Source organism: Carya illinoinensis, chromosome 1 (assembly GCF_018687715.1).
Source record: "Carya illinoinensis cultivar Pawnee chromosome 1, C.illinoinensisPawnee_v1, whole genome shotgun sequence".
In the NCBI taxonomy this organism is placed as follows: Eukaryota; Viridiplantae; Streptophyta; class Magnoliopsida; order Fagales; family Juglandaceae; genus Carya; species Carya illinoinensis.
The window spans coordinates 1,806,701-1,833,578 of NC_056752.1; the positions used below are offsets into that span (position 1 = coordinate 1,806,701).

General features: G+C 34.2%; 3 protein-coding genes across 5 annotated transcripts; all 3 read left to right on the forward strand.

The window, feature by feature from the left end:
- Window positions 1-14,803: 14,803 nt before the first annotated feature.
- LOC122304947 (probable receptor-like protein kinase At5g24010) lies at window positions 14,804-17,778 on the forward strand. Of its 3 annotated transcripts, none has more exons than XM_043117213.1 (2): window positions 14,804-16,947; window positions 17,029-17,778. In XM_043117213.1, exons 1-2 carry the CDS (start codon window positions 14,979-14,981, stop codon window positions 17,475-17,477), a joined length of 2,418 nt encoding a protein of 805 aa, XP_042973147.1. In that variant the 5' UTR covers window positions 14,804-14,978; the 3' UTR covers window positions 17,478-17,778. The 3 variants fall into 3 exon arrangements, with proteins under 3 accessions (XP_042973147.1, XP_042973152.1, XP_042973144.1); XM_043117218.1 differs by having other exon boundaries at window positions 14,804-16,926; window positions 17,047-17,778; XM_043117210.1 differs by having other exon boundaries at window positions 14,804-17,778.
- A 5,716-nt stretch (window positions 17,779-23,494) lies between these two features.
- Window positions 23,495-24,328, forward strand: LOC122304970 (probable receptor-like protein kinase At5g24010). The gene has a single exon (XM_043117229.1). The coding sequence runs from the start codon at window positions 23,628-23,630 to the stop codon at window positions 24,321-24,323; it is 696 nt and encodes a 231-aa protein (XP_042973163.1). The 5' UTR covers window positions 23,495-23,627; the 3' UTR covers window positions 24,324-24,328.
- A 346-nt stretch (window positions 24,329-24,674) lies between these two features.
- Window positions 24,675-26,322, forward strand: LOC122304961 (probable receptor-like protein kinase At5g59700). Its single transcript, XM_043117226.1, has one exon. It carries the CDS (start codon window positions 24,675-24,677, stop codon window positions 26,121-26,123), a length of 1,449 nt encoding a protein of 482 aa, XP_042973160.1. The 3' UTR covers window positions 26,124-26,322.
- Window positions 26,323-26,878: the final 556 nt, after the last annotated feature.

A 26,878-nucleotide genomic window follows, 5' to 3' on the forward strand; every position in this document is an offset into this window, starting at 1 on the left:
GAATATATCTTTGCATAAAATTTCATATATTTGAAACTAACATCAAATATCTTCAAAATAATAATATAACATGTATATAAGATACTTAGGATCCTCCAATAAAATTATTAAAGTCATTAGAATAGGTTTAGACCACCAAAGAGTTAAACTTTCTCAAAACAGAAACTGTTTTTCTTCTTCCAGTTTCTAAGTTTCTAAATCTAAGAAAATCTGTCATCAAAACCTTTAATCATGCAAAAATCCTCAACCAATAGTCACATATACATGTTAACAATACTCCATAAAAATTTCAGACCAATATCTATCCATTAGCTTGATCAAAAACTCCAAACTATAACATATTCTCCAGTTTATCTCCCATAACGACCTTTCTATAGTTTACACAATATTTGACTGATCAAATGATCTTCAAATGGGGAAAATAAGATATCCATGTAAACTAGACTCAAAAAGGAACAACTTATATGAAGGAGACTTTATGATAAAACACTTATAACAGCTTCGAAATGGGCGTGCAATAGAACTCCTAAAAGCTGTCCGAGAGAGAGTGTTTGATAATCTTTTATTGGAAGGTGTAATTGAAGATAAGTTCATGGGTGCTGGCTGGACATACTTATGGACGAGATAAGGGAGGTGATAAGGCTGGAGTTGAGAGTTGAGTGTGGTTTTCTCCTACCCAAAATATCTATAAAAGATTATCTCAAAATATTCTATCCAATAATGTCTACAAAAAATTAGCTCAATATATTTTCTAAATGTGGAGTAGACTTGGAAGAGTAAGGTGGCTAAAATATTTCCATGTGTCTAAATAAAATTTTGCTAACCTAATTTGGACATTACACACTGTGATTTTGAAAAACACTGCGCTTAGTACGTTTACCGAGCTTACTATTCACTCCAAAAATAAACGCAATAAACTTAGTACTGAAAAATCCTCAATATTCAATTAAGCCTAGTGGTGTAGACTATAATGTATTCTGACACTTCTAAGTATCTCAAATAATTAAAATCGCATTTCTAGCACCATAGTGAGGGATAATACTAACTATGTTGACATGCTAAAACCTATGCGATTAATCAATTCGTGTAAACTTATGGAGTTTTTACGAGGTTCCTAAAGTCAATAAAAATTCTACAATTGAATTTCTAGCGGCTGTTACACCTTCACCACTCCAACCATGGTGGTCAGAGACCACCTGATGGTGGGCAGAAGACGCCGACGGTCCAAGCGACACCGCCGAGGAGAAGTGTCGATAAAGAGGTTACCGAGATACAAGGGATGCGCTACTTGGGGGAGAGAGAGAGAGAGAGAGAGAGAGAGAGAGAGAGAGAGAGAGAGAGAGAGAGAGAGAGAGAGAGAGGGCTCTGGTGGCCAAAGGAGAAGCTTGCATCGACGAGGGGCTAGGGGCGATGGCACAGTTAGGCTGCGACAGTGGAGAGAAGGGGACTTGCAGCTCGATTTCGAGAGAAGAGGACTTGCGGCTCAATTTCGAGCAGGGGAGAGGGAGAGGGAGAAGGGCTACACTATGAGGGAGTGGGGTCCGGTCAAGCTTCACTGGTGAGGGGGGAACGGCTGCTAGTGGTGGCCGTCAATGAGCTACGGTAGTGGTGGGCACTACTGAGGGGAGGGGTTGCACGAGGGAAAGAGGAGAGAGATGGAAAGTGGAGAAAGAGGGGCTAAGGAAAATGGACACGTGACATACTGATATTGTGTCATACCAGTGTGTGAGATCCCTTTATGTCTCTAGCAGCTCCTCTAGAACAAATATAAATTTATTCTGGTGCCCCCGTATGCAAATCAGTAAAAGGGCAGTCTTTAGTTTTTATTTACCTACATATCCCTAGTGCATGGTAGTAGCGTTTTGGGTTAATGTTTAGTGAAGTACTAAATTAGATTTAGATCTTATATTGGGCTTAGTTTTTATTATGCTTCATAAACTATGTTAGCGATTTTTAAACGGGCTTTATTTGATTGTAATAAGAAACTAAAGTATAGTTTTATTTTGAGTTGTGTTTAGCATTTTTAAATTAGGCATGTATTTTACCTAAATAAATATATTAGCCATAAACTTGATTTCACAGAAAAATTTAAAAGTCTTTAATTATATTATTTGGTATTAATTTTACAATTAGATTTTTGGTAATAATTTGTAAGTGTTCAATCTCTTATTTATTTTAAACACTTTGAGCCTATGAATACGTTATTAGATTATGTCTTTAAGTAAAATTATGTTATTTAGTGGATGTCGATTAATTTGAGGAATCATGACATTTTAGGATTACGAGAATTTGAGAGTTTAGAAAAGGTGGATAGGTTTAGTATTTTCAGGCTTAAATATCAAAATACGTGTTTATGTGGAGATTTAAGCAAGTGGCATCTTTATTATGTATAGGTGATGATTGATATTTTTTTAGTATTATTGTGATAAAATTCAGAAAAGTTAAAAAATACAGGTAAGCGAGGTACTTATACTAAACTAGGCATAAAAAGAAAATAAAATGAAGTTGATTTTAAAATATGCAGGTTTGTTTTGATTAAAAAAAAAAAAAAACTTCAGTTATTTGTTCTGCATTACTTATGAAATCTGTATGAAAGAGAAAAATATTTTTGCCATAACTAGTGTAGACATGAGCTTATTGTAGCATTATGTTTCTGGACTACAAAAAGAGCGAATATGAGATCCAAAAAGTTTTGCTTTGATTAAATGAAGATGCTTTGATTCTGTTATTTTGAATATGTGAAATGATCTAAAGTTATTCAATAATATGTTTTTGAGACGATGTGTCATCTATAAACCTTGGCATGAATTTCTAATTTTGTATCTGAATATAATCTGGCTTCAATGTTGTTTGTGTTTTGTTTCCGTTAAGGCCCTTCCACGAGTATAATAGTGGTATATGGCCATGCTAGGTTTATAATAGTGGTATACAGCCCTGTCACTGGTATAGTAGTAGTATACGACCCCATCATGTATATAATAGTGGCATACAGCCCCATCATGGGTATAATGGTGGTTTATAACCCTATCACGGAAGTTAAACATGATATATAGCCCAACCACGATTATAATGGTGGTTTATAACCCTACCATAATGGTTAAAAATGGTTTATGTCCCGATGTGAAACTCCAATATAATATAAAGACAATGTCTCATATTTTGATATGCCAAATAATTTTTGAATAAAAATGTTTCTAAAAGTTTTATTTTGATATTTTGATAACATGTTTTGATTCGATCTGCATTCTGAAAGCTCTCCTACCCATCCGTGATCGGGGTGTTACGCATGTCTTGTGCAAATGCCACACATTTATTTAGAAAAGAGTGGAGTCCATATTAAAATATTAGTTTTTTCATATAAATTTCCTATTTACTCACTTTTTAAAAATATATATATATATATATATATATAGTGCTTGTGCACTCTATGATTATAAATATCATTTCTCTTTAGTTATTGGGAAGTGAAAATATAACATTATACTGTTTAGATAAATTTGAAACACTCACTAAAACCGAGCTTGAATGTTGAAATAAGATGAGAAATCTGTTAATAGTAATAAAATAGTTTGAGTTAAAATATTTTATTAGATTTTGAAAAATGAAAGTGTTTTAATGTTTTGTTTGAAAGTTTAAGAAAATTATAATGATTAGCTGAAAAGGTTAAATTTAAATTTGAAAAATATTTGTAATTGAGTGATGTTTAGAAAGGAAATAAGATGAGATAAAATGAGAAGATAACATCAACATCCAAATAAGAACTTTGTGTTTCGATAGTGGAGTGATCTATATAATATTTTGTCATTACTTTTCACTTACTTTTCAATACTTTTTACTACTATTCCCTTATGCCAGGATGCGAACAGAGACCATGACCAAGTGCTTTTGGGCGACATGCAAGGGCTTGAACAGTACAAGAAGAAAGCTGAGGGAAGTTTCAAAGGCTTAAGGAAAAAACACGGGAAACCATTTGTTGTGAGAATTGACTTGATGGTTTACCATGGAACCATGCTCTTTTCCAATCCTTCAAGTTTTGTGAGAAATACCCGTATGCTTTTACTTTCGGTGGCCAACCCTTGTCTGCACGCTTCAAGGCATTTCTGTCAAGTCCTATTCGCAAGTTCCTACCATTTTCCTTTTGCTTGCTGGATGCAAAAGCTGAGAAAAAAAACAGAACTGCTAGGTACAGTCGCAAGATACAACTAGCGTGTAAACGACCGTACGAAAAGAATAAAAAATAAATAAAAACAGACAAGCGGGGCTAGACTCATGTTGAACCCAAGATTTCAAGTTTTGTGTAATTATATATTTACACATGGATTTTGATGATAACAAATGAATTCAAAGAATAAAGAAGTCTCAAGCTCAAGTTGTCTACACAATGGAGTCAAGCACATCAAGGAAACAAGCATGAGCAAGAAGGGAACAAGTTCACATTAAAATTATAGAGTAATGTTGTAAATCTCTTCAAAATTCGAAATTAGGATTAATGCTCAAAATTAATATTTTATCATAAAGCATTAAAATACATTTTCCACATGTGCATGAATATTTTTGAAAATTAAATTTGAAAATTTTGAAAGATGATTGATTGTCATCTTTTGCATGTGCATGCCTTGATTAAAGGGTTAAACTTTGAAAATATTAAAGATGATTGATTGTCATCTTTCACATGTGCATGTTTTATTTGAATATTTTCAAAAGTGATTGATGCTTTTTTAGACTTATACAAAAAGTAAAAGATTAGGTTTGAATTTTTTGAAAATGAAAGTGTGCTCATTTTGTCATATGCCAAAAGTAAAAGATTAGGTTTGATTTTTTTGAAAAAGTGAATGATGTTGTCTTTGACAATTGAAAAAGAAGAACCTTTTATTTGAATTCTTTGAAAAAGTGAATGATGTTGTCTTTGACAATTGAAAAAGAAGAACCTTTTATTTGAATTTTTTGAAAAAGTGAATGATGTTGTCTTTGACATGTGAATCTTTTTAAATTTGAATATGAAGTCTCATATGCCTATAAATAGATCATTTGAGAGCTTCACATTCACAACACCAAGAGCATACAACATTCATTCAAAGCTTTCATTCTCTCTTCTCTAAACATTGAGCCTTAATCCTTGTTCATTTTGAGAGATATAGTTTGCGCTGTATTGTTCTTATTTCACTCGTTGAGGAGTGTTTTCTGATAACCTACCCACTATCAGCTTTTGTATCAGAAAAAGGGTGTGTATAACCCTTGTGTGTGTAGAAAGTATTCTACACGGGGAATAGTTGAATCACCACGTGTAAGGTGATTGCAAGTGTAGAGGGTGTTCTACACGGATCCTTTGTAGCGGTGTTGTTCAAAGGTGTAATAGGTTTCTATCTCCACCTGAAAGAGGTTGAATAGTGAATTTGGGAATCCTCAAGGGGTAGCTTGAGGCGAGGACGTAGGCAGTGGGGCCGAACCTCGTTAACATACTGAGTTTGCTTCTCTCTTACCCTTACTCTTTATATTTATTGTTATTTCATATTTTGTTTATATTTTATATTATATATTTGATTTGTAATTGTTATTTTTTAATATAACTCAATTCACCCCCCCTCTTGTGTTAGTCATCTGGGCAACAATTGGTATCAGAGCTAAGAGCTCTATTATAAGATTAACTATCTTTTGAGTTAAGATCTTATGGCTAACATTGCAGCTTCATTTGGTGAAAGTCAATCTAGTAGTCGGCCTCCACTCTTTTGTGGAGATAATTACTCATTCTGGAAAGTTAGAATGAGAATATTTCTTCAAGCTCAAGGTAGAGAAATATGGAAATGTATTGTAAATGGACCTTATATTCCAACAAAAGTGGTTGGTGGAGTAAAGGTCAAAAAGGAAGAAGAAGAGTTTGATCGTGAAGACGATAGACTTTATACTTTAAATTTAACTGCTATGAATTTATTATATAATGCTCTTAATGGAAATGAGTTTAATAGAATAATGAATTGCGCTACGGCAAAGGAAATTTGGGATAACTTGGAAGTAACTTATGAAGGAACTTCGCAAGTCAAGGAATCAAAAATTTATATTCTTACTCATGAATATGAAATGTTTAAGATGAATGATGATGAATCTATTTCTAGTATGCACACTCGTTTTACTAACATCATAAACAGCTTGACAGCTCTTGGCAAAGTTTATTCCAAGGTGGAGATAGTAAGAAAAATTCTCAACTCTTTACCAAAACGTTGGGAATCAAAAGTTACAGCGATTCTTGAAGCTAGAGACCTCAAGAAGCTCGAAGTCAATGAACTCATATGGTCACTTATCACCCATGAGTACACATTGAAAAGAGGAGAAGAAGAAGTAAAGCCGAAGAAGAGCTTAGCACTTAAAGCTGTTCCTCATGAAAGTGAAAGTGATGAAGATGAGGAAAATGACGATAAAGATGAAGAAGTTGCGATGATAACAAGAAGAATTCAGAAGTTCTTGAAGAAAAAAAGAACTCCTCCGAGGAAATCCTTCAAAAAGTTTTCCAAGAAAGATTCAGGTAAAAATGACACTTTAATTTGTTATAAATGCAATAAACCTGGTCATATCAAGCCAGATTGTCCTCTGCTAAAGAAAGATCGAAACAAGGGCAAGAAAGCAATGAAAGCTACATGGGATGATGATTCAAGTAGCTCAGATAGTGAAGCAAGCAATGAAGAATCAGCAAATCTTTGTCTTATGGCTAAAGATGACATTGAGGTAACAAATCTTGATAATATTGAAAATCCTTCATATGAAGAATTGCAAAATGTTTTAGAAGAGGTATATGAGGAATTTGAAAAATTGGGTATCAAGTATACTGCTTTGAAAAAGAAAAATTCTTCTTTAACAAACGAAATTGAAATTTTAAAAAAAGAAAATATCATTTTGAAAGATGAAAATCTTGAATTGAATAAGAAGAAAACCGATTTAGAAAATATTGTTGAAAACTTTACGAATGGAAAAAGAAATTTTGAAAAACTTATTGGTAGTCAAAGATGTGTTTTTGACAAGGCAGGTTTGGGATATATGCCAAAACAAAAATACAAACCTTATAAAAATTTCTTTGATAATCATTCTACATCAAAGACTAATATTCAAAATTCTTTTCATAAAAATAATTTTGTCAAAAAAGGATATTATTATAATCATTCAAGTTTTTCATATATGTCACATGCTATTTGCAATTTTTGTAATAGAAATGGTCATAATTATCACACTTGTCCTATTAGAAGAAATCATACAATGACTATTAGGGCCATATGGGTACCTAAAAATTTTGTTTCTTATAATACTAATAAATAAAGGACCCAAAGAACTTGGGTACCAAGAAAAATCATTTTAATTGTTTTTATAGGTATGCATGAAGTCTTCCACAAGCAAAAATAAATGGTTTTTAGATAGTGGATGTTCAAGACACATGACGGGAGACAAGACTAAGTTCTTTGATCTTAGATCTAAAGAAGAAGGACACGTGACATTTGGAGACAACTCGAAAGGGAAGATCGTGGGAATAGGTAAAATTGGTAATGAATCTTCTCTCATAATTGAAGATGTTCTACTTGTTGAAGGTTTAAAACATAATCTTTTGAGCATAAGTCAATTATGTGATAAAGGATTTACAGTTACTTTTAAAATGGATAAATGCATTATTTTGAATGATCATGATTGTAATATTTGTTTTATTGCTTTTAGAAACAATAATGTTTATACAATTGATTTTGAAGAAATTACCTCACAAGATGCTATTTGCCTGTCAGCTCAAAATGAAACTAGTTGGTTATGGCATAGAAGATTAGGTCATGCCAACATGGAACTTATTTCCAAACTTTCAAAAAATGATCTTGTGAGAGGTTTACCAAAAACATATTTTCTTAAAGACAAAATTTGTGATGCATGTCAATTTGGTAAACAAACAAAAACTTCTTTTAAAACTAAGAAACATATTTCCACTACTAGACCATTGCAACTGATACACATGGATCTTTTTGGACCAAATAGAGTTGCAAGTCTAGGAGGAAAATATTATACATTTGTTATTGTTGATGATTTCTCTAGATATACTTGGGTCATCTTTCTTGCTCATAAAGATGAGGCACATAATGCATTTACCAAGTTATGCAAGAGAATTCAAAATGAAAAGGGTTATACTATTTCAAGTATCCGAAGTGATAGGGGAAAAGAGTTTGTTAATAAAAATATTGAAACATTTTGTGATGAAAACGGTTTTGTGCATAATTTTTCTGCTCCTCGAACTCCTCAACAAAATGGGGTAGTAGAGAGGAAAAATAGATCTCTTCAAGAGATGACAAGAACAATGCTCAATGAGAACAACTTGCCTAGTTATTTTTGGGCCGAAGCGGTAAGTACTGCATGTTATGTTATAAATAGAGTTATGCTAAGGTCTAAGTTAGATAAAACCCCCTATGAGCTTTGGAATGAGAAAAAGCCCAACATTGGTTACTTTCATGTATTTGGATGCAAATGTTTTATTTTGAATGACAGGGATAATTTAGGCAAATTTGATGCAAAATCTGATGAAGGTATCTTTCTCGGGTATTCTACTAATAGTAAAGCTTATAGAGTATTCAACAAAAAGACTTTAACTGTACAAGAATCTATGCATGTAGTATTTGATGAATCTAATTCTCCACTCTCCAAGAAATCTATTGATGAAGAAACAGAAGGTATAAATAATACGGAAAGTCTCAATCTCAACAAAGAGAAAACAATAGAGGAAGTTCAACATGGAGCCATCAGGAAAGATCATCAAAATTTAATACAAGATGCAACTAAACAGTGGAAATTTGTGAAAGATCATCCAGTGGAACAAATTTTGGGAGAACCTTCACAAGGTGTAAGTACTCGATCATCTCTTAGAAATATTTGCAATCATACTGCTTTTCTATCTCAAATTGAACCCAAAAATATTGATGACGCACTTCTTGATGAATCTTGGATTCTAGCTATGCAAGAAGAGTTGAATTAATTTGAAAGAAATGATGTTTGGACACTTGTTCCTAGACCCAAAAATCATACTATTATTGGAACAAAATGGGTTTTTAGAAACAAGAAAAATGAGTTTGGAGTCATTACTAGAAATAAGGCTCGACTTGTAGCCCAAGGTTTTAATCAAGAAGAAGGAATCGATTATGATGAGACATATGCACCTGTCGCAAGATTAGAAGCTATTCGAATGCTACTTGCATATGCTTATTATAAAGATTTCAAACTTTTTCAAATGGATGTTAAAAGTGCTTTCTTAAATGGTTTTATAAATGAAGAGGTATATGTTGAGCAACCTCCAGGTTTTGAAAATCATATTTCCCCAAATCATGTTTTCAAACTCACAAAAGCACTATATGGACTTAAACAAGCTCCTAGAGCTTGGTACGAGAGACTCAGTGGTTTCTTGATTGAAAAAAGTTTTTCAAGAGGAAAAATCGACACAACTCTTTTCATTAAATATGAAAATGATGATATTCTTTTGATTCAGATTTATGTTGATGATATAATATTCGGTGCTACTAATGAAAATATGTGTCAAGTTTTTGCTAAGACTATGCAGGAAGAATTTGAGATGAGCATGATGGGTGAACTTACATTCTTTCTCGGATTGCAAATTAAGCAAGCAAAAAGTGGGACATTCATCAATCAATCAAAATATATTAAGGAATTACTGAAGAAGTTTGGGATGGAAAATGCTAAGGAAATTGGAACACCAATGAGCCCATCAACTAAACTTGATAAAGATGAATCCGGTAAGCCAATTGACTCGAAGATATATCGAGGTATGATTGGTAGCTTATTATATTTAACAGCCAGTAGACCAGATATTATGTTTAATGTGTGCTTATGTGCACGTTTTCAATCATCTCCAAAAGAATCACATTTAATTGCAGTTAAGCGCATTCTTAGATATCTTAGTGGTACAATTAACCTAGGGTTATGGTACCCTAAGCACACATCTTTCGATCTAATCAGCTACACAGATGCAGATTATGCTAGCTGTAAGATAGATCGAAAAAGCACTAGTGGAGCATGCCATTTCTTAGGTCATGCATTAATTTCCTGGTTTAGTAAAAAATAAAATTCTGTTGCACTATCTACTGCTGAGGCAGAATATGTTGCTGCGGGTAGTTGTTGTGCTCAAGTTCTCTACATGAAACAACAACTTGAAGATTTTAAACTCAAGTATAATCACATTCCAATCAAATGTGATAATACAAGTGCTATAAATCTTTCAAAGAACCCAATACAACATTCTAGAACTAAGCATATTGAAATAAGATATCATTTTCTTCGAGATCATGTGCAGAAAGGCGATATAGTACTAGAATTCACAAACACACACGATCAGTTAGCAGATATTTTCACAAAACCTTTACCAGAAGATAGATTATGTATGATCAGAAGAGAAATAGGTATGATGCATGCTATGAATATCTCTTAAAAGATAGACCAGAGTCAATAAAAATAGAGATAGATTTTTTTAAATACTTTTACATAAACTTGAGATTCTTAGCCTCATGTTTGAGACGCTCATTCTCTTCATACAATATCATGTCATTCTTATTCATGGGAACCGGCAAGCGGAATGAAGAATCTAATAAAGATTTCAACTGTTTATTCTTCTGCCGAATGATTCCTTCCCTTGTATGAGACTCTTGAACAATTCGTTGAAGTACAACAATTTGTTCTTCGAGCCTTTCAACTTCATGATTTTTGGCTTGTAGCCGCTGAGAAAAAGCAACAATAGAGGAAGAGTAGCGAGTCCCAAGACTCACCAAGTCATAAATAGCATCAGAATCTGACTTATCAGTCAGATTATTATTTTCTTGCTGCAACATGGCACCAATGGCAGCTGCAGAAAGGACAGGAGGTTGAGATGCAGAATGCCTCATGGATGGATCTAGAGAAATGTTAGAAGAATGAGCCATTGAGAAAAGAATAGAAGGCTTAAAATGAGAATGCTAAAGGAATGCAGATGAGTTATAGAAATGAGATGAAAACTTGATGCGGATTGGATGAACTTCAGGACTGATTTTATAGAGATAGCATAAAGAATAAGACAAGCTATCATCCAAGTCAAAGAGCAATGTATTTTTTCCCGATCGGTGAAAATGACATTTTTTAGAAACTCGGAGTTTTCAATCTCGTTTAATGATGCCAAAAGGGGGAGAAGTGTTATACTAGAACATTAACATTGTTTGAATTGCTAAACTTATTATATATATTTGGAATTATATTTATACTTTTGCTTGAAAAACTAACGCACATTCTCAGGGGGAGCTTAAGTATTAATACAGGTTTCAGGTTCTATCAAGTATTTGTCATCATCAAAAAGGGGGAGATTGTTGAACCCAAGATTTCAAGTTTTGTGTAATTATATATTTACACATGGATTTTGATGATAACAAATGAATTCAAAGAATAAAGAAGTCTCAAACTCAAGTTGTCTACACAATGGAGTCAAGCACATCAAGGAAACAAGCATGAGCAAGAAGGGAACAAGTTCACATTAAAATTATAGAGTAATGTTGTAAATCTCTTCAAAATTCGAAATTAGGATTAATGCTCAAAATTAATATTTTATCATAAAGCATTAAAATACATTTTCCACATGTGCATGAATATTTTTGAAAATTAAATTTGAAAATTTTGAAAGATGATTGATTGTCATCTTTTGCATGTGCATGCCTTGATTAAAGGGTTAAACTTTGAAAATATTAAAGATGATTGATTGTCATCTTTCACATGTGCATGTTTTATTTGAATATTTTCAAAAGTGATTGATGCTTTTTTAGACTTATACAAAAAGTAAAAGATTAGGTTTGAATTTTTTGAAAATGAAAGTGTGCTCATTTTGTCATATGCCAAAAGTAAAAGATTAGGTTTGATTTTTTTGAAAAAGTGAATGATGTTGTCTTTGACAATTGAAAAAGAAGAACCTTTTATTTGAATTCTTTGAAAAAGTGAATGATGTTGTCTTTGACAATTGAAAAAGAAGAACCTTTTATTTGAATTTTTTGAAAAAGTGAATGATGTTGTCTTTGACATGTGAATCTTTTTAAATTTGAATATGAAGTCTCATATGCCTATAAATAGATCATTTGAGATCTTCACATTCACAATACCAAGAGCATACAACATTCATTCAAAGCTTTCATTCTCTCTTCTCTAAACATTGAGCCTTAATCCTTGTTCATTTTGAGAGATATAGTTTGCGCTGTATTGTTCTTATTTCACTCGTTGAGGAGTGTTTTCTGATAACCTACCCACTATCAGCTTTTGTATCAGAAAAAGGGTGTGTATAACCCTTGTGTGTGTAGAAAGTATTCTACACGGGGAATAGTTGAATCACCACGTGTAAGGTGATTGCAAGTGTAGAGGGTGTTCTACACGGATCCTTTGTAGCGGTGTTGTTCAAAGGTGTAATAGGTTTCTATCTCCACCTGAAAGAGGTTGAATAGTGAATTTGGGAATCCTCAAGGGGTAGCTTGAGGCGAGGACGTAGGCAGTGGGGCCGAACCTCGTTAACATACTGAGTTTGCTTCTCTCTTACCCTTACTCTTTATATTTATTGTTATTTCATATTTTGTTTATATTTTATATTATATATTTGATTTGTAATTGTTATTTTTTAATACAACTCAATTCACCCCCCCTCTTGTGTTAGTCATCTGGGCAACAACTCAGAAGACGATGAGAAGCCTGCGCGGAGCTAGACTCAGAGGAGCTTGAGGTTGAATTGAATAGCACAGAGCTGTGAATGCTCTACCTCTCCATCCAATCTTCGATGATGACCGACCGACGAAGATTCTTGACCTCCTTGTCCTCTTCAACCTTCCTCAACCTTCTTAGAAAACCCATTCCCAAGCTGTGAAGGCCACGTTAAAGTTGCTCAGCTGATGAGAGAGATAGGGAGGAACAGGAAGCTGGCCTCTACCACTTTGATCCTTCTCCAGATCTTTCACACATAAAATAAAAAACAGTTGCTAACCTGAAACACGTGGAAGTGGAAAGCTAACTTGAAACAGAGCATAAAAAGCCATAGGAACTGGTGGAAGGAGATATAATGGTAGAAGGTGGTGGCACGGTAGAGGGAGATGAATCTGGAGATGGCGCTGTGCTTGCCATCTAAATCTCTCGTATTTCGAAATCGTTCATGAATTCACAAAATCCACTTAATTCTCACTCAAAAGCTAAACTGTAATCCAACCTCAGCGATTAATTTCCAATCTTACGCCAAACCCGAGTTTCATAACTTGAAGAAATTTTCAAATCACCGAACTTTTACCAACCAGACCCCAAAGACCACGCACTCTCCACTCTCAGCTCATAAACCTCGTCCACTGCAAAACCAACATGTCTGCCTAGGTTTTGAGTAGGGCTGAAAGTCGAACGGTCCGGACCGGAAAAACCGACCGGATCGGTCATTTTTGGACCGGACCGGACCGGACCGAATGAGTCCTGTCCGGTCCCGGTCCAATTTTTAAGGGACCGAAGGTATTCGGTCCGGTCCCGGTCCGGGGGTTTTTCACCCCGGACCGGACCGAATAGATTAAAAAAAAAATTATTATTTATATAATAGTTGAATTACTAATAGTCTAATACTAATACAATTATATAGTTATACTAATTATAAATTCATAATAACTAAATCATTGTAAGTCTATAACTATATTATATATATATATATATTTAGTATCAATGTATTACTATATTCTTTAATATATAACTATTAACTATAATATATAGTACTAGTATAACCAATCAAAAAAAAATATAGTACTAGTATATATATTAATATATTAACATATTATAAAAGTTATAGTATTAATTATAATATATCATATATTTGTAAATTTATAATAGTATTAGTATAGTTAACTTAATATGTAATATGTTAGCATTAAATCACTATAATTACATAGAATATTAGTAATAAGAGTATTACTATTATTTAATATAATATTACATATATTATCACTATCATTACATATATTTATTAGTTATAGTATTAGTACTAGTATAGTTATTAGTACTAATAGACTAATAGTATTAGTTATTAATATTACATATAGTTACATATATTACTATTATTACTATTATTATTACATGATATAGTTACATATATAATTATCACTATTACTAATAGTAGTAGTGTATTACTAATATATATAATAGTATACTATATGTATATATATTAAATATGTCACAATATAATTACATAAGTATTAAACAAAATGTCATTGAAAAAAAAAAAAAAAAAACTCATAGGGTGGACCGAATGGACCGACCGGGCCGGACCGGACCGAAAAGGACCGGACCGGACCGTATGAAGTTCGGTCCGGTCCAGGGTGGGAAAACCCTGGACCGAATAGGTCCGGTCCGGTCCGTAAAACCTCATCGGACCGGACCGAATTCACCCTTAGTTTTGAGCACAAGTCCGATTACCAATCACTTTTAAAAGCAAAACCAGATGGCCTATTACTTCCAAAAGTTGGGCGGAAAGGAAGAGAGAAAAGTTGGGGGGAAGGGAGAGAGAAAAGTTGGGCAGGTGGGATAACAAAAGAGAGAGGAGAGAGAATTTAAAAAAAAATATTATTAAATGGCCGATTGCGTGCCGCTTGTATCCGGTGCTTGCAAAAGGCATTTCTCGAAAGAAAATAGGAAGACTTTTCTTACGTTGAAATATCTCTGACCCCAATCCCACGAAAGGTTGATGCAGACATATATTACTTCTTTTTTCCTGAGCTGCCAGCCATCACATTTGGCGTTATATGCTAGACACTTAGCTGAACGGAACCTATACACTGCAGACATCAAAGTCAACAAGAAACTTACTTCTAAATCCCGTCCAAAATTTTGATTATTGTCAACCATTGTTTCTTCCTCGTATGCAGCTAAGGTTCACTTCCGTCTCCCACTGAAAAGGGGATCAAATGAAAAAGGGTAGCAATTCCTAACCATTGTCCATGGAAAATCTTCATTTTTTCATGGTTCTCTTCCCTCTCCTGAATCTCCAATTTCCTTCTTTTCTACCTCTCTCATCAGCTTCTACTCTTCCCACCAAGTACTTTATCAATTGTGGATCCGTATCCAACATATCATTGAGTGGTCGGGAATTCGTGGGTGACCTGAATTTTGGCTCCTTCTCTGTTGGACCAAGTTCTGCAATCAGTATTGTCACCACTAACTCATCAACAGATACGTCTCTCTATCAAACTGCCAGAATTTTCAAAAAACAATCTTCATTTGATTTTGACATCACTGATTTTGGCATTTATTATGTTCGTGTCCATTTCTTTCCGTTGTCTTCCGGGAGGACCAATCTGGCCGATGCCTACTTCGATGTTTCAGCCTTCAATTTCTCGCTGTTGTCAAACTTTCGAATTGAAGACAATAGAAACTCACCTTTGATTAAAGAATATTTGCTCACTATCAATTCAACCAAATTCAGCATCCACTTTACTCCTCGGAGAAAATCTTTTGCTTTCATAAGCGCCATCGAAGTCTTTCTTGTCCCAGATCAAGAGTTCGTCAAGGATCACTTGGATCTAATTACTCCCAGTGGCCTGAGCAATGATAAATACTATGGTGTACGATCTCAGGTTTTACTTACAACCCACAGGGTCGATGTTGGAGGTCCACAGAATAACGACTCACTCTGGAGGAATTGGATGCCGGATGATAAATATCTACTCCCAGGAGAATCTGGGAAAACCTGTGTTCCTTATGAAGGTACGCTTAACTATGATGTTAATGGAGCAAATAATTATTCTGCATCGGATCTTGTCTACAAGACATGCCGAGAATTGAGCTTAGATAGCAGCGAAGGGTCATCAAATTCTTCGAAAATAACGTGGCGTTTTAACGTGAGTAGGAGCACTACGCATCTGGTTCGGCTGCACTTTTGCGATATTGTCAGTAAAAATGCTGGTGATGTCTTCTTCAATATCTATTTTTATGGTAATTTCACTCACATGATCTCTACAAATAATAACACTGATCTGTTGGCTGCTCCACTTTACTACGATTTGGTAGTTAAATCAGATGACTCGGGATCCATGGATATTAGTGTAGGGCCGAGGCAGGATTCTAAAAATAAAACTGCCTATCTGAATGGAGTGGAGATTATGGAGTTTATGAAGGAGTCTAGTTTGGTCAATGTTCCCGGTAATGAAAATAGGAGTCATGTTTATGTTATAGTTGGTACCGTATGTGGTGTGGCCTTTGTCTTCATTGTAATAGTGCTGTTCCTTTTGGGTATAAAATATAAGAAAGCAAAGCAAGGTGATGATGGTGTGGGTTCATGGCCAGTTTTTCATGGAAAAGATACTGCTCGTAAAGGAAGAGCGAATGCATCTTCTATTCGTAGTTTAAACTTGGAGTTAAAGATGCCTCTTCTTCAAATACAAGATGCCACTCATAACTTTGACCCCAAACTATTGATAGGTGAGGGTGGGTTTGGGAAAGTCTACAAGGGGACTCTTCAGAATGGAATGACAGTGGCGGTGAAACGAAGTGATCCGAAACATGGCCAGGGCCTTCCGGAATTCGAAACAGAAGTCTTGGTCTTATCCAAAATTCGCCATCGCCATCTTGTTTCCTTGATTGGATACTGCGAAGAAAGGTCTGAGATGATATTGGTGTATGAATTCATGGAAAATGGGACACTGAGAGATCATCTTTATGATCAGAATGAGAAGTCTAAGAGATCATCTGAAAGGACTAAATTGTCTTGGAAGCAACGTCTCGAAATTTGTATTGATTCAGCAAAAGGTCTTCATTATCTTCACACCTGTTCGAATGGGGGAATAATTCATCGTGATGTCAAGTCAACAAACATTCTTCTGAATAAAAATTATGTGGCTAAAGTTGCTGATTTTGGTCTTTCAAGATCAGGCCCCAATGATCCAGACCATTTTAGTGTTGGCATAAAAGGTAGCTTTGGTTATATGGATCCTGAATATTTTAGATCCCTTCAGTTCACAGATAAATCTGATGTCTACTCCTTTGGTGTAGTACTGCTTGAAGCCCTTTGTGCTAGACCAGCTATTATTAACTCAACCAAGAGGGAGGAAATGAACCTAGCTGAATGGGGGATGCACTGGCAAAAGAAAGGGCAACTCGAAAATATTATTGATCCATTGTTAGTGGGAGACATTAACCCTGATTCATTGAGAAAGTTCGGTGAAACAACTGAGAAGTGTTTGAAGGATGATGGAGCTAATAGGCCTACGATGCTTGATGTGATATGGGACCTGGAGTATGCATTACAGCTTCACCAAACTGCTGTGCACAGAGAACCGCACGAGGACACAACAACAAATGCTTTTTTTGTCGAGCTGTCTTTGCCTAATAGCATCCCTGACTGGGAGGATACTGATTTGTTGATAGGAGGAGAGGTCGATGGTTCGGATACAACCGATAGTGGAGTGTTCTCTCAACTAAGGGTTGATGCTGCTAGATAATCCTCATCCACTGCTTTGAGGGTTTGGTCCTATCTTTTTTATTCGTTTTTTCAGCAGCCCTTTTCAACTGTATTTTGATGTGTTGCTTTGTTTAATATTAGTGTAAAGGATGCCGTACAGTTAAACTTATGTTTATGCTTCAATTCGGTTACTATCAATGTGGGTAGAGAGCAAATTGTAGCTCAGAGACAATAAACGTTAAGAGGAAAACGATGATTACTGTCGTGTTTGTCTGCTAGAGAATGTGGAACCCTTTTTGGGTAAAAAGAAAGTTTAAGAAAAATCGAAACTGTCATGCTTATCTACTCAAAACATTGAAGTAATTTGTCTTCATTTTGCACTGATAAGATTTTGTGCAAAACTAAAGACTGACATGATTGATTTTAGCTGTAAAGGGAATTCATATAATTAATTGCAGATACTTTTTGAGTCCGTGTATATATATTTGATCGATCTCAGAGTTAGTGAGGCTCCATCTCTTTATGCTAAATCCTTGAATCCAATTTGCCAACATCACTCATTCGGCTAACCGCTTAATACCCACCCACGGCTCGATTCAATTATTACTCAGGAGTAAAATGTACAACACTTTTAGTTTTCTTGATTAGGTATCAATTATTGTTTTCCCAGATGCTATAGCACCAGGACCACCAAGTATATTGCCCCAGCTTTTGTGTATCATACAGCCAAACAATTTTCAAATAGTATCAGCTACTCCTGATGACAAATTTCCAAAGATAACTTGGAGTTTTCCTATCAATAAGAATTCTATCAACTTTCTTCGAGTCCATTTCACTGACAAATTAACTGCAACACCTAATGACTTGTGGTTCAATCTCTATATCAATAGAAATTTCAGTATGAAGATCAATCCTTACAATATAACTGATCAGAGGATGGGCGTTGTTTCATTTTACATCAATTTTGTGGTTGACTCCAATGGTTTGGGATTTGTGAATGCTAGTATCAGCCAAGTGGAGGACTCTCGGATACATGATGCCTTTTTGAATGGGCTGGAAATTCTAGAGGTAGTGAAGGAGTCGGGTTTCACTCCTCCCAAGGAAATTGAAGTAGGGAAAAAGAAACTCTCCCTTGCTATAATTGGTCCTACATGTAGTGGGGCATTTTTCATTTTGGTAATGTCGGTGGCAGTGGGTTTGAGATTCAAGAAACCAGGGCATGATTAGATTTTGGGAGTGCCTCTGTATGGAGGGTTTAGTAGTAGGTTGACTCAAAGGGGTCCTAGTGCTTCCCTTGCTCCTAATCTAAACCTTAGTTTTAGAGTACCTTTTTTTAAAATACTGAGTGCAACGAAGAACTTCAATGCAAAGCTATTAATTGGTGAGGGTGGATTTGGAAAGTCTACAAATGAACTCTTAAAAATACTATCAAAGCAACTGTGAAACGAAGTGATCCACAGAGAAATCTGATGTATACTCATTTGGAGTTGTACTTCTTGAAGTTCTCTGTGCTAGACCGGCTATTATACAGTCATCTCAGCTGGATGAGGTGAACTTAGCAGAATGGGGGATGCTGTGGCAAAAGAAAGGCCAACTCAAGAACATTATCGATCCAATACTTGTTGGTAACATTAAACCTAGTTCATTGAGAATATTTGGTGTTATTGTAGAAAAGTGTTTGAAGGCATTTAGTATTGAGAGGCCGACTATGCACGATGCGTTGTATTACCTAAATTATGCACTGCGGCTTCAACAAACTGGAATGCCTAAAGAGCCATTTGAGGAAAGCACAACGACTACCATAACTTCATTGGAGTTGCAGCTTCCAGTCGTTTTGAACTTTCCTGTTCATGAAGACGATGGTGCACCCATTGGAGGGGATGATAATTCTGATATAGAGATAAGTGAAGTCTAACCACTTGTTTGGGTAAGTACTGTCTGGTTTGTATTAGCACCTGAATTAATTGTAATATTTAATTATCGTTTTAAGAATAAACTTTTATTAATGGTTATCAAATGTAGTGTTCCTTGCATTACTTAAATTTTTATTGCCATGAATTTTGTAATACGCTTTAATTTATAGTTTTGTGTTTAAATTCTGGATAGATACCACAATATGATGTCTAGAAACATAGAAAGAAGAAGATTGAAATTATAGATATTATTATTTTACAATCAAACGTATCACATTTAACTAAATTTAATTTTATAAAATTACATATTTATCTTATGATTATCATATATGAAAAAAAAAAAAGTTATATGAAGTGAGACTTCCGCGTCATGGGTCATCTGATCTTCTTTTGTTTTAATTTATTTTGACTGGAATGCTCATCTTACTCTTTCTTTTCTTCATTTTTTTCATATTACTTTTTCATAAAACTGGAACCCGTCCAATATTTCAGCATTGGTGTGGCCCTCCATTTGAAATCAATTATTGACATACGGGGGATTAACTCGGAAGTATATATGTATATATATTCTTCTTACGTCACAAATTATACTTAATTTTTTATATATATTATATTTTTTAATAATTTTATTTATAGTCCTTACACATTATATTTATTTTAATTTATTTTATTTTTTTATAATAAGTATGTAGTGTATGGATAATAAGTAAGACAATTATTTTAACAAAAATAAAATAGAATAAAAAATAATAATTAATAAAAGAAAAATTTTAAAGTGGGATGATCAGCAGCATCGTGCTGAAAGTCATGTTCCACGCAACTTACAAAAAGTGCACGATTAGTGGAGATTACTGTACGTCGAGCATTCAACATCAAGACTGAATTGAAATAAAAAGTAATGATCAACGTCAACTTTATCCCGCCTTTAGCTTTCCTTTTTTCCATATTGATTTGGGCAAACGTGATTCAGGATTCATGTAATCCCTCGTATACGTTGCTTTTGGGTGCGTGGTCACGAGACATCAACTTTATATATTCAAATCCTCAGCTAGACGTGACTCTCATTTAGAGTAAACAAAGTAATAACTACCGTGTTAGAAAAAGTGTTGCTATATTTACAAAAAAAATATATATATAAAAATAATTTAATAAACTGACGTGATTTAATCTGATTCGTTAGATCTACTCTAAAAAAAAAATGCACACTTCACCCTGCTAAGATTCTTTACACATGTACTCTTCTCTCCAAATTGTCTTCAATTCTGCCTTCCTCTTTAGCTCACCCCTCAAAAGCACTTCAGCGACCTTTTGGGTCACACTTGAACATTTTTTACTCATGATTGGATCTCCTTTGATCTATTTAAAAATCTCAGCTAGTTGCAGGATTAACCCAGCTCTAAGTATGCGATCTTGAAAGCTTTAAGGATTTCAGTTACAATGTATACTTGTTCCTTACTACTAGTTGGAGCTTGCACGTGCCTCATTCCTTGTGCACCAGATCATGTTACGGGTATGAATAAAAATAAAAAATAATTTTTTTCTATATTTGGTAGATAAATATTTTAGTTACAAAGTAATTTTACAAAATTAAACTTATTGATGTGGTTGCATGTGATACGTTATACTGTTAATTATTTTTTATTATAAAGTAAATCAAACGTATCATATAAAATTATATTAGTTTGTATAAATCACTACCTAATTAGTACAACTTTTCTCAACTTTAAAACAAAACATATAAAATAATTCAACTTTTTTCAAAATTCAAAATAAAAATAATATTAAAAAATTATATTCTAATAATATTTTAATTTTATAATATTTTTGCTTAACTTTTTCTCTATAATTTTTCAAAATCTCATAAAATATTTTAACTTAAACCGTGTTACTATTACTCACAAATAATTTTATTACTATTCACAAATTATTTTACTGTTATTCACAAATGATTTCAACTTAACTCATCATCAAAACCAGACCTAAGACTAATATAAAAGCTTCAAGATGTTATCTTCCCTAAAAGAAGGCGTGAAACTCTTACTAAGTTTGCAAAAATGCAATTTTGTAAAAGAAAAATTTTAAATGAGTAATATTAGATACAAGTTTAAGATAGGAAAAGAAATAGGATCTATTATAAAAAATAATTTTTTTAATATAAATCTCAAAAATCAAAATTTTTTAAAAATAAATATGTAAAACTTGCATATTCTAAAATTATATAAATAGAACTTTAAAATTATGGTATGAAATTGTTGATTTAATTTATTATATTTTGGAAGTAAATTATTTGTAGCGTATCTAACAGCAAACTCTTTATGGTATGAACACTCGTCACTTCAAAATAGTGTTCGAAACATCCCTCAAAATTCTTACCTTTTTTTTTTCCAGTATTGTCAACATGATTCGTTTCCTCTCTTGTTTTTACCGTTTTGTTTTTAGCTTGGAAAATGCGCTTCATATTTACTTCCAAGTGACACATCGAATAAATATAGCATTGCTGTGGCCCCCTGTGAGATGAATTATTGATGAGGAAATGATCGGGTCAGATCTTGACTCAGTTTGTTATGAACGTGTTTCACATGACCACACACGCAATCACTCGCAATCAAAGAAAAATGGGATTTGGAGATTCGTGGAAACGTCTTTAATAGCTAAATCAGTGAAAATAATGAAGATTTTTCTAAACATAGAAGAAGATGGCCCCTGCTGTCATATCTAAGTGATATAAACAGAGCTCCTGATGTCTTTTATTTGATATGATAATTACCTGATTGCTTATTTGAAATTCAAGTTATGAGATATATAATCTTCACTTGTTAAGAATAATGTGTGCGTAAAACTTATATATCTTAAAATATAAATCATTTTTTATTTTGAATAATAAACTTTAGAATTGTGGTATGAAATTGGTGATTTGCTTTTTTTTATAATTTGGAGGTAAATTACCTATAGCGTAGCTAATAGCAAACTCTTTATTGGATGAACACTCGTCACTTTAAAATGAATAATTCTATAAGAAGAATTTTACACCACACCCACATTATCGTTAAAATCCGTATTTAGTTCTGATTTTTTTTTTCTCGGTATTGTCAACATGATTCGATTCCCTCTTTTTTGTTTTTAGCTTGGAAAATGCACTTCATATTACTTGAAATGACACGTCCAATAAATGTAGCATTGCTGTGGCCCCCCTGTGAACTTAGTCATGTCACATCTTGACTCAGCTAAAAGACAATTTTAAGTCCTTCCCATTTATCAATAGCTATTTGGAATGTATTAAAAGCTTATGCCTAAAGTCACTTGGAGATAAAATGGCATATTCAATTAATAATGAAAGATTAAATAATCACCTTATAATATAAATTATAACCTCGTGTTGTAACACCATTATTAATAGATTTTGCTATTTCTCTTTCCAAACAAGAGAAATTAAGAATCCTTCTTAAACCAATCTAACATTTTAGTAATTTTCTTAAAATATTATATAGCATGCTTATTGATATAAAATATGCGTATCTCAATTAAGGTTCAGTTTCTCATCTCATCTCATAATTATAATTTTTATAAATTTTTACATAAATTATAATAAACAATTCAATTTTTTTAAAAACATAAAACAAATAATAATATAAAAAAATAATATTCTAATAATATTTTTTTAACTTTCAACTTTTATCTCAATTCATTTCGTCTTATCTCATCTCAACACATTATCCAACCATAACAAATGAAAATCTATCAAATCAATTATTAATATAAAAAATATTTTTATTTAATTTGTTATGATTGATGTTGTCCAATAGTATAAAAGGCGAGTCTATACACTTACTTGTAAGTAGTATTACTCGATTTGTAAGTAGTATAGTACATTGCCGACACTAACTTTCCAGTAGCAAAAATTTTATTTTATTATATTATATTCTTTACTACATATAATAACTAAAAGGAAAACCATGCCAATTACGAGTCTAATGTCCCATATAATTTGATTCTCCAAATAAAAAATTAGAGTTTGAAACCCATCCCTGTATCACAAAAAAGAACAAAAACATAAAAAAGGAAAACCATACTTTTGTGGGCCTCTTGACTCTGCCTTTATACTAACACTGTCTTTCTTTACGAAATAGGTAGAATAATTAATGTCCAAGTCATAGTCTTTCTTTAAGATTTTCTTTGCTATACATGCATATCCCTGAATTTCATGATTGTCACCACTTTTATTCTATTCTCATATACCCATAACCACTGAAAAAGTAGCAATCCTTACCAAAATATCTATGGAAGTTCTTCCCTCCCATAAGCTTTTATTCCGACTCAGTCTTCTCTTACCTATTCATATCACCTCACTTATGCTCATCTCTTCAGCTTACTCTCCTCCTGATAATTACTTCATTAATTGTGGAGCAAACTCCAAAACCAACGTCACTACCTCGGGTACCAGAACCCGAGTTTTCATTGGTGATCGGGGTTTCTTAGTCGGAAAGGCAGAAACTGTCAAAAACAACAACCCAACAGCAAGCACTTCACTTGATCTATATCAAGCGGCAAGAATTTTCCGACACCAGGCTTTATATAAGTTCAACATCTACCAGACTGGTACATACATTGTACGCCTCCATTTCTTTGTTTTCATGTCACTGTATACTGATCGGCCTATTCCTCGATTCAATGTTTCGGTTTTTGGGCATTCACTTTTGACAAACTATAGCTTCCAAAACATGACTAGTTCTCCAAAGATTGAGGAATTCTTGCTCACCATTCCAAAAGGTAAATTTAAAATTTTCTTCGTACCTTACCAGAATTCTTCGGCTTTTGTGAATGCCATAGAAGTCTTTCTCGGCCCCGAGAGCTTCATCCCTGATGAGGCCCCTTACATTACTTCTCAAGGAGCTAAGAATAACTACAGTCATTTGAGCTCCAAGGTTCTGCATAAAGTCCATAGGATCGACGTTGGCGAAGACTCTATATCCTAGCAGGATGAGTTATGGAGGAGTTGGGATCCAGATTATGATTACTTACAGAGCCCAAAAAATGAAGCGTCTAAGCTATACAAAGGTGTCACGCCTAATTACGTACCAGAACGGATCACCAAGTATATTGCCCCAGCTTTTGTGTATCGAACAGCCAGAGTATTTACAGATAGTAGCAGCAACTCTAGTTTTCCGAAGATAACTTGGAGTTTTCCTGTCAATAAGAATTCTAAGAACTTTCTTCGGGTCCATTTCTCTGACGTAGTAAGTGCAACACCTAATGACTTGTGGTTCAATCTCTCTATCAATAGAAATTTCAGTTTGGAGATTAATCCTTACAAAATAACAGAGAGGATGGGCGTTGTTCCATTTTACATCGATTTTGTGGTTGATTCTGATGGTTTAGGATTTGTGAATGCTAGTATCAGCCGAGTGGAGGACTCTCGGATACAAAATGCCTTTTTGAATGGGCTGGAGATTCTGGAGGTAGTGAACCAATCAGGTTTCACTCCTCCTAGGGAAATTGAAGTAGGGAAAAAGAAACTCTCCCCTGCTATAATTGGTCCTGCATGTAGTGGGGCTTTTTTCATCTTGGTAATATTAGTGGTGTTGGGTTTGAAATTCAAGAAACCAGGGCATGATCAGATTTTGAAAGTGCCTCTGTACGGAGGGTTTAGCTCGCATGGCAGGTTGACTCAAAGAGGTCCTAATGCTTCTCTTTCTCCTAGTCTAAACCTCAGTTTACGGGTACCTTTTGCTAAATTACAGCATGCAACTAAGAACTTCAGTGCAAAGCTATTGATTGGGGAGGGTGGATTTGGGAAAGTCTACGAAGGAACACTTAAAGATGGCAGGAAAGTGGCTGTGAAACGAAGCGAACCAGGACATGGGCAGGGTCTGGAGGAGTTCCAAACAGAGATCATGGTGTTATCTCAAATCCGCCACCGCCATCTTGTTTCTTTGATTGGATATTGTGATGAACGGCGTGAGATGATACTGGTTTATGAATTCATGAAAAATGGGACTCTCAGAGATCACCTCTATCATTCAGATAACAACTCTGAGAAATCAACTTCACGGTCTGAATTGTCTTGGAAGCAAAGACTAGAAATTTGCATTGGTGCTGCAAAGGGCCTACACTATCTACACACTGGTCCGGTTGGAGGAATCATTCACCGTGACGTTAAGTCAACAAACATTCTTCTCGATGAACGTTATGTGGCTAAAGTTGCCGACTTCGGCCTTTCGAAATCCGGCCTTCCCGATCTGGACAACGTCCCCACGGGTGTAAAGGGTAGCTTTGGTTATCTTGATCCAGAATACCTCACTACTTTACAGTTGACAAAGAAGTCTGATGTATACTCTTTTGGAGTTGTACTTCTTGAAGTTCTTTGTGCTAGACCAGTCATTATAAAGTCACCTAATCAACAGGAAGAGGTGAACTTAGCTGAATGGGGGATGCAATGGCAAAGCAAAGGCCAACTGGAGAGAATTATCGATCCGGTGCTTATTGGTAAAATCAAGCCAAGTTCGCTGAGAATATTTGGTGATATTGCAGAGAAGTGTTTGAGGGCAAATAGTACTGAGAGGCCAACTATGGAGGATGTGCTATATTACTTAAATTATGCACTACGGCTTCAGGAAACTAGGATGCCTAGAGAGCCATTTGAGGAAAGCACGACGACTACCATAACTTCATTGGAGTTGCAGCTTCCAGTTGTTTTGAATTTTCCTGCCAATAAAGATGATAATGGACTCATTGGAGAGGATGATAGTTCTGATATAGAGGTAAGTGAAGTCTAAATCCAATTATTAGTCATGCCGATTTGTATTACATTTCTGGCTTGTTTGGAAAATTATAGTTTGGGAAGTTGTGGATGTAAGATGTTATTGAAAGTTTCTGAAGCCTTTTAAAAATATATCTTATGGAAAAAGTAATATGAAAAGATTTAAGAGTTGGGTCTCACCTCAATGCAATGGGGGCCATATCTCTTCTTATTAATTTTTCGCTTTTGGAATGGGATGCTTACTTTTCACTAAAATATTATCCGTCCAATGATTTAGCATTGGTGTGGCCCTCAAATAGCATTGGTGTGGCCCTCCATTTGAAACCATCAATTATTGACGGAGAAATTAGACAGGAAGTTGTTCAGATCTTGCATTTCGACAACACCCTCGTTAAGGTTCATTTCAACAACCGCTAAAATTAAATCTTGATATAAGTGACCTGTCAATCACTTTGATTTCATGTTCTTAATTATCCCCAACCTCTTACAAATGCCAAAATTGGTTCGGCACGACCTTAAAGTTTGAGCAATTTAAAGGAGGAGAAAGACTATGATCATTAAAGGAAGAAAATTGTTAAATGTATTTAAGAGAAATTTACAAAATATTTACTTTCCTACATTTGATTTATTTAGCTAAAAATTATTAAATTTAAAATTTAAAATTCAAAATTTTAATTTAAAAAAAAAATACTAATAGAATGAATCTTGTAAAGAAAAAATATAAATAGGATTTATACTATCATTTGTGAAATTTTTTAACCATCACATATG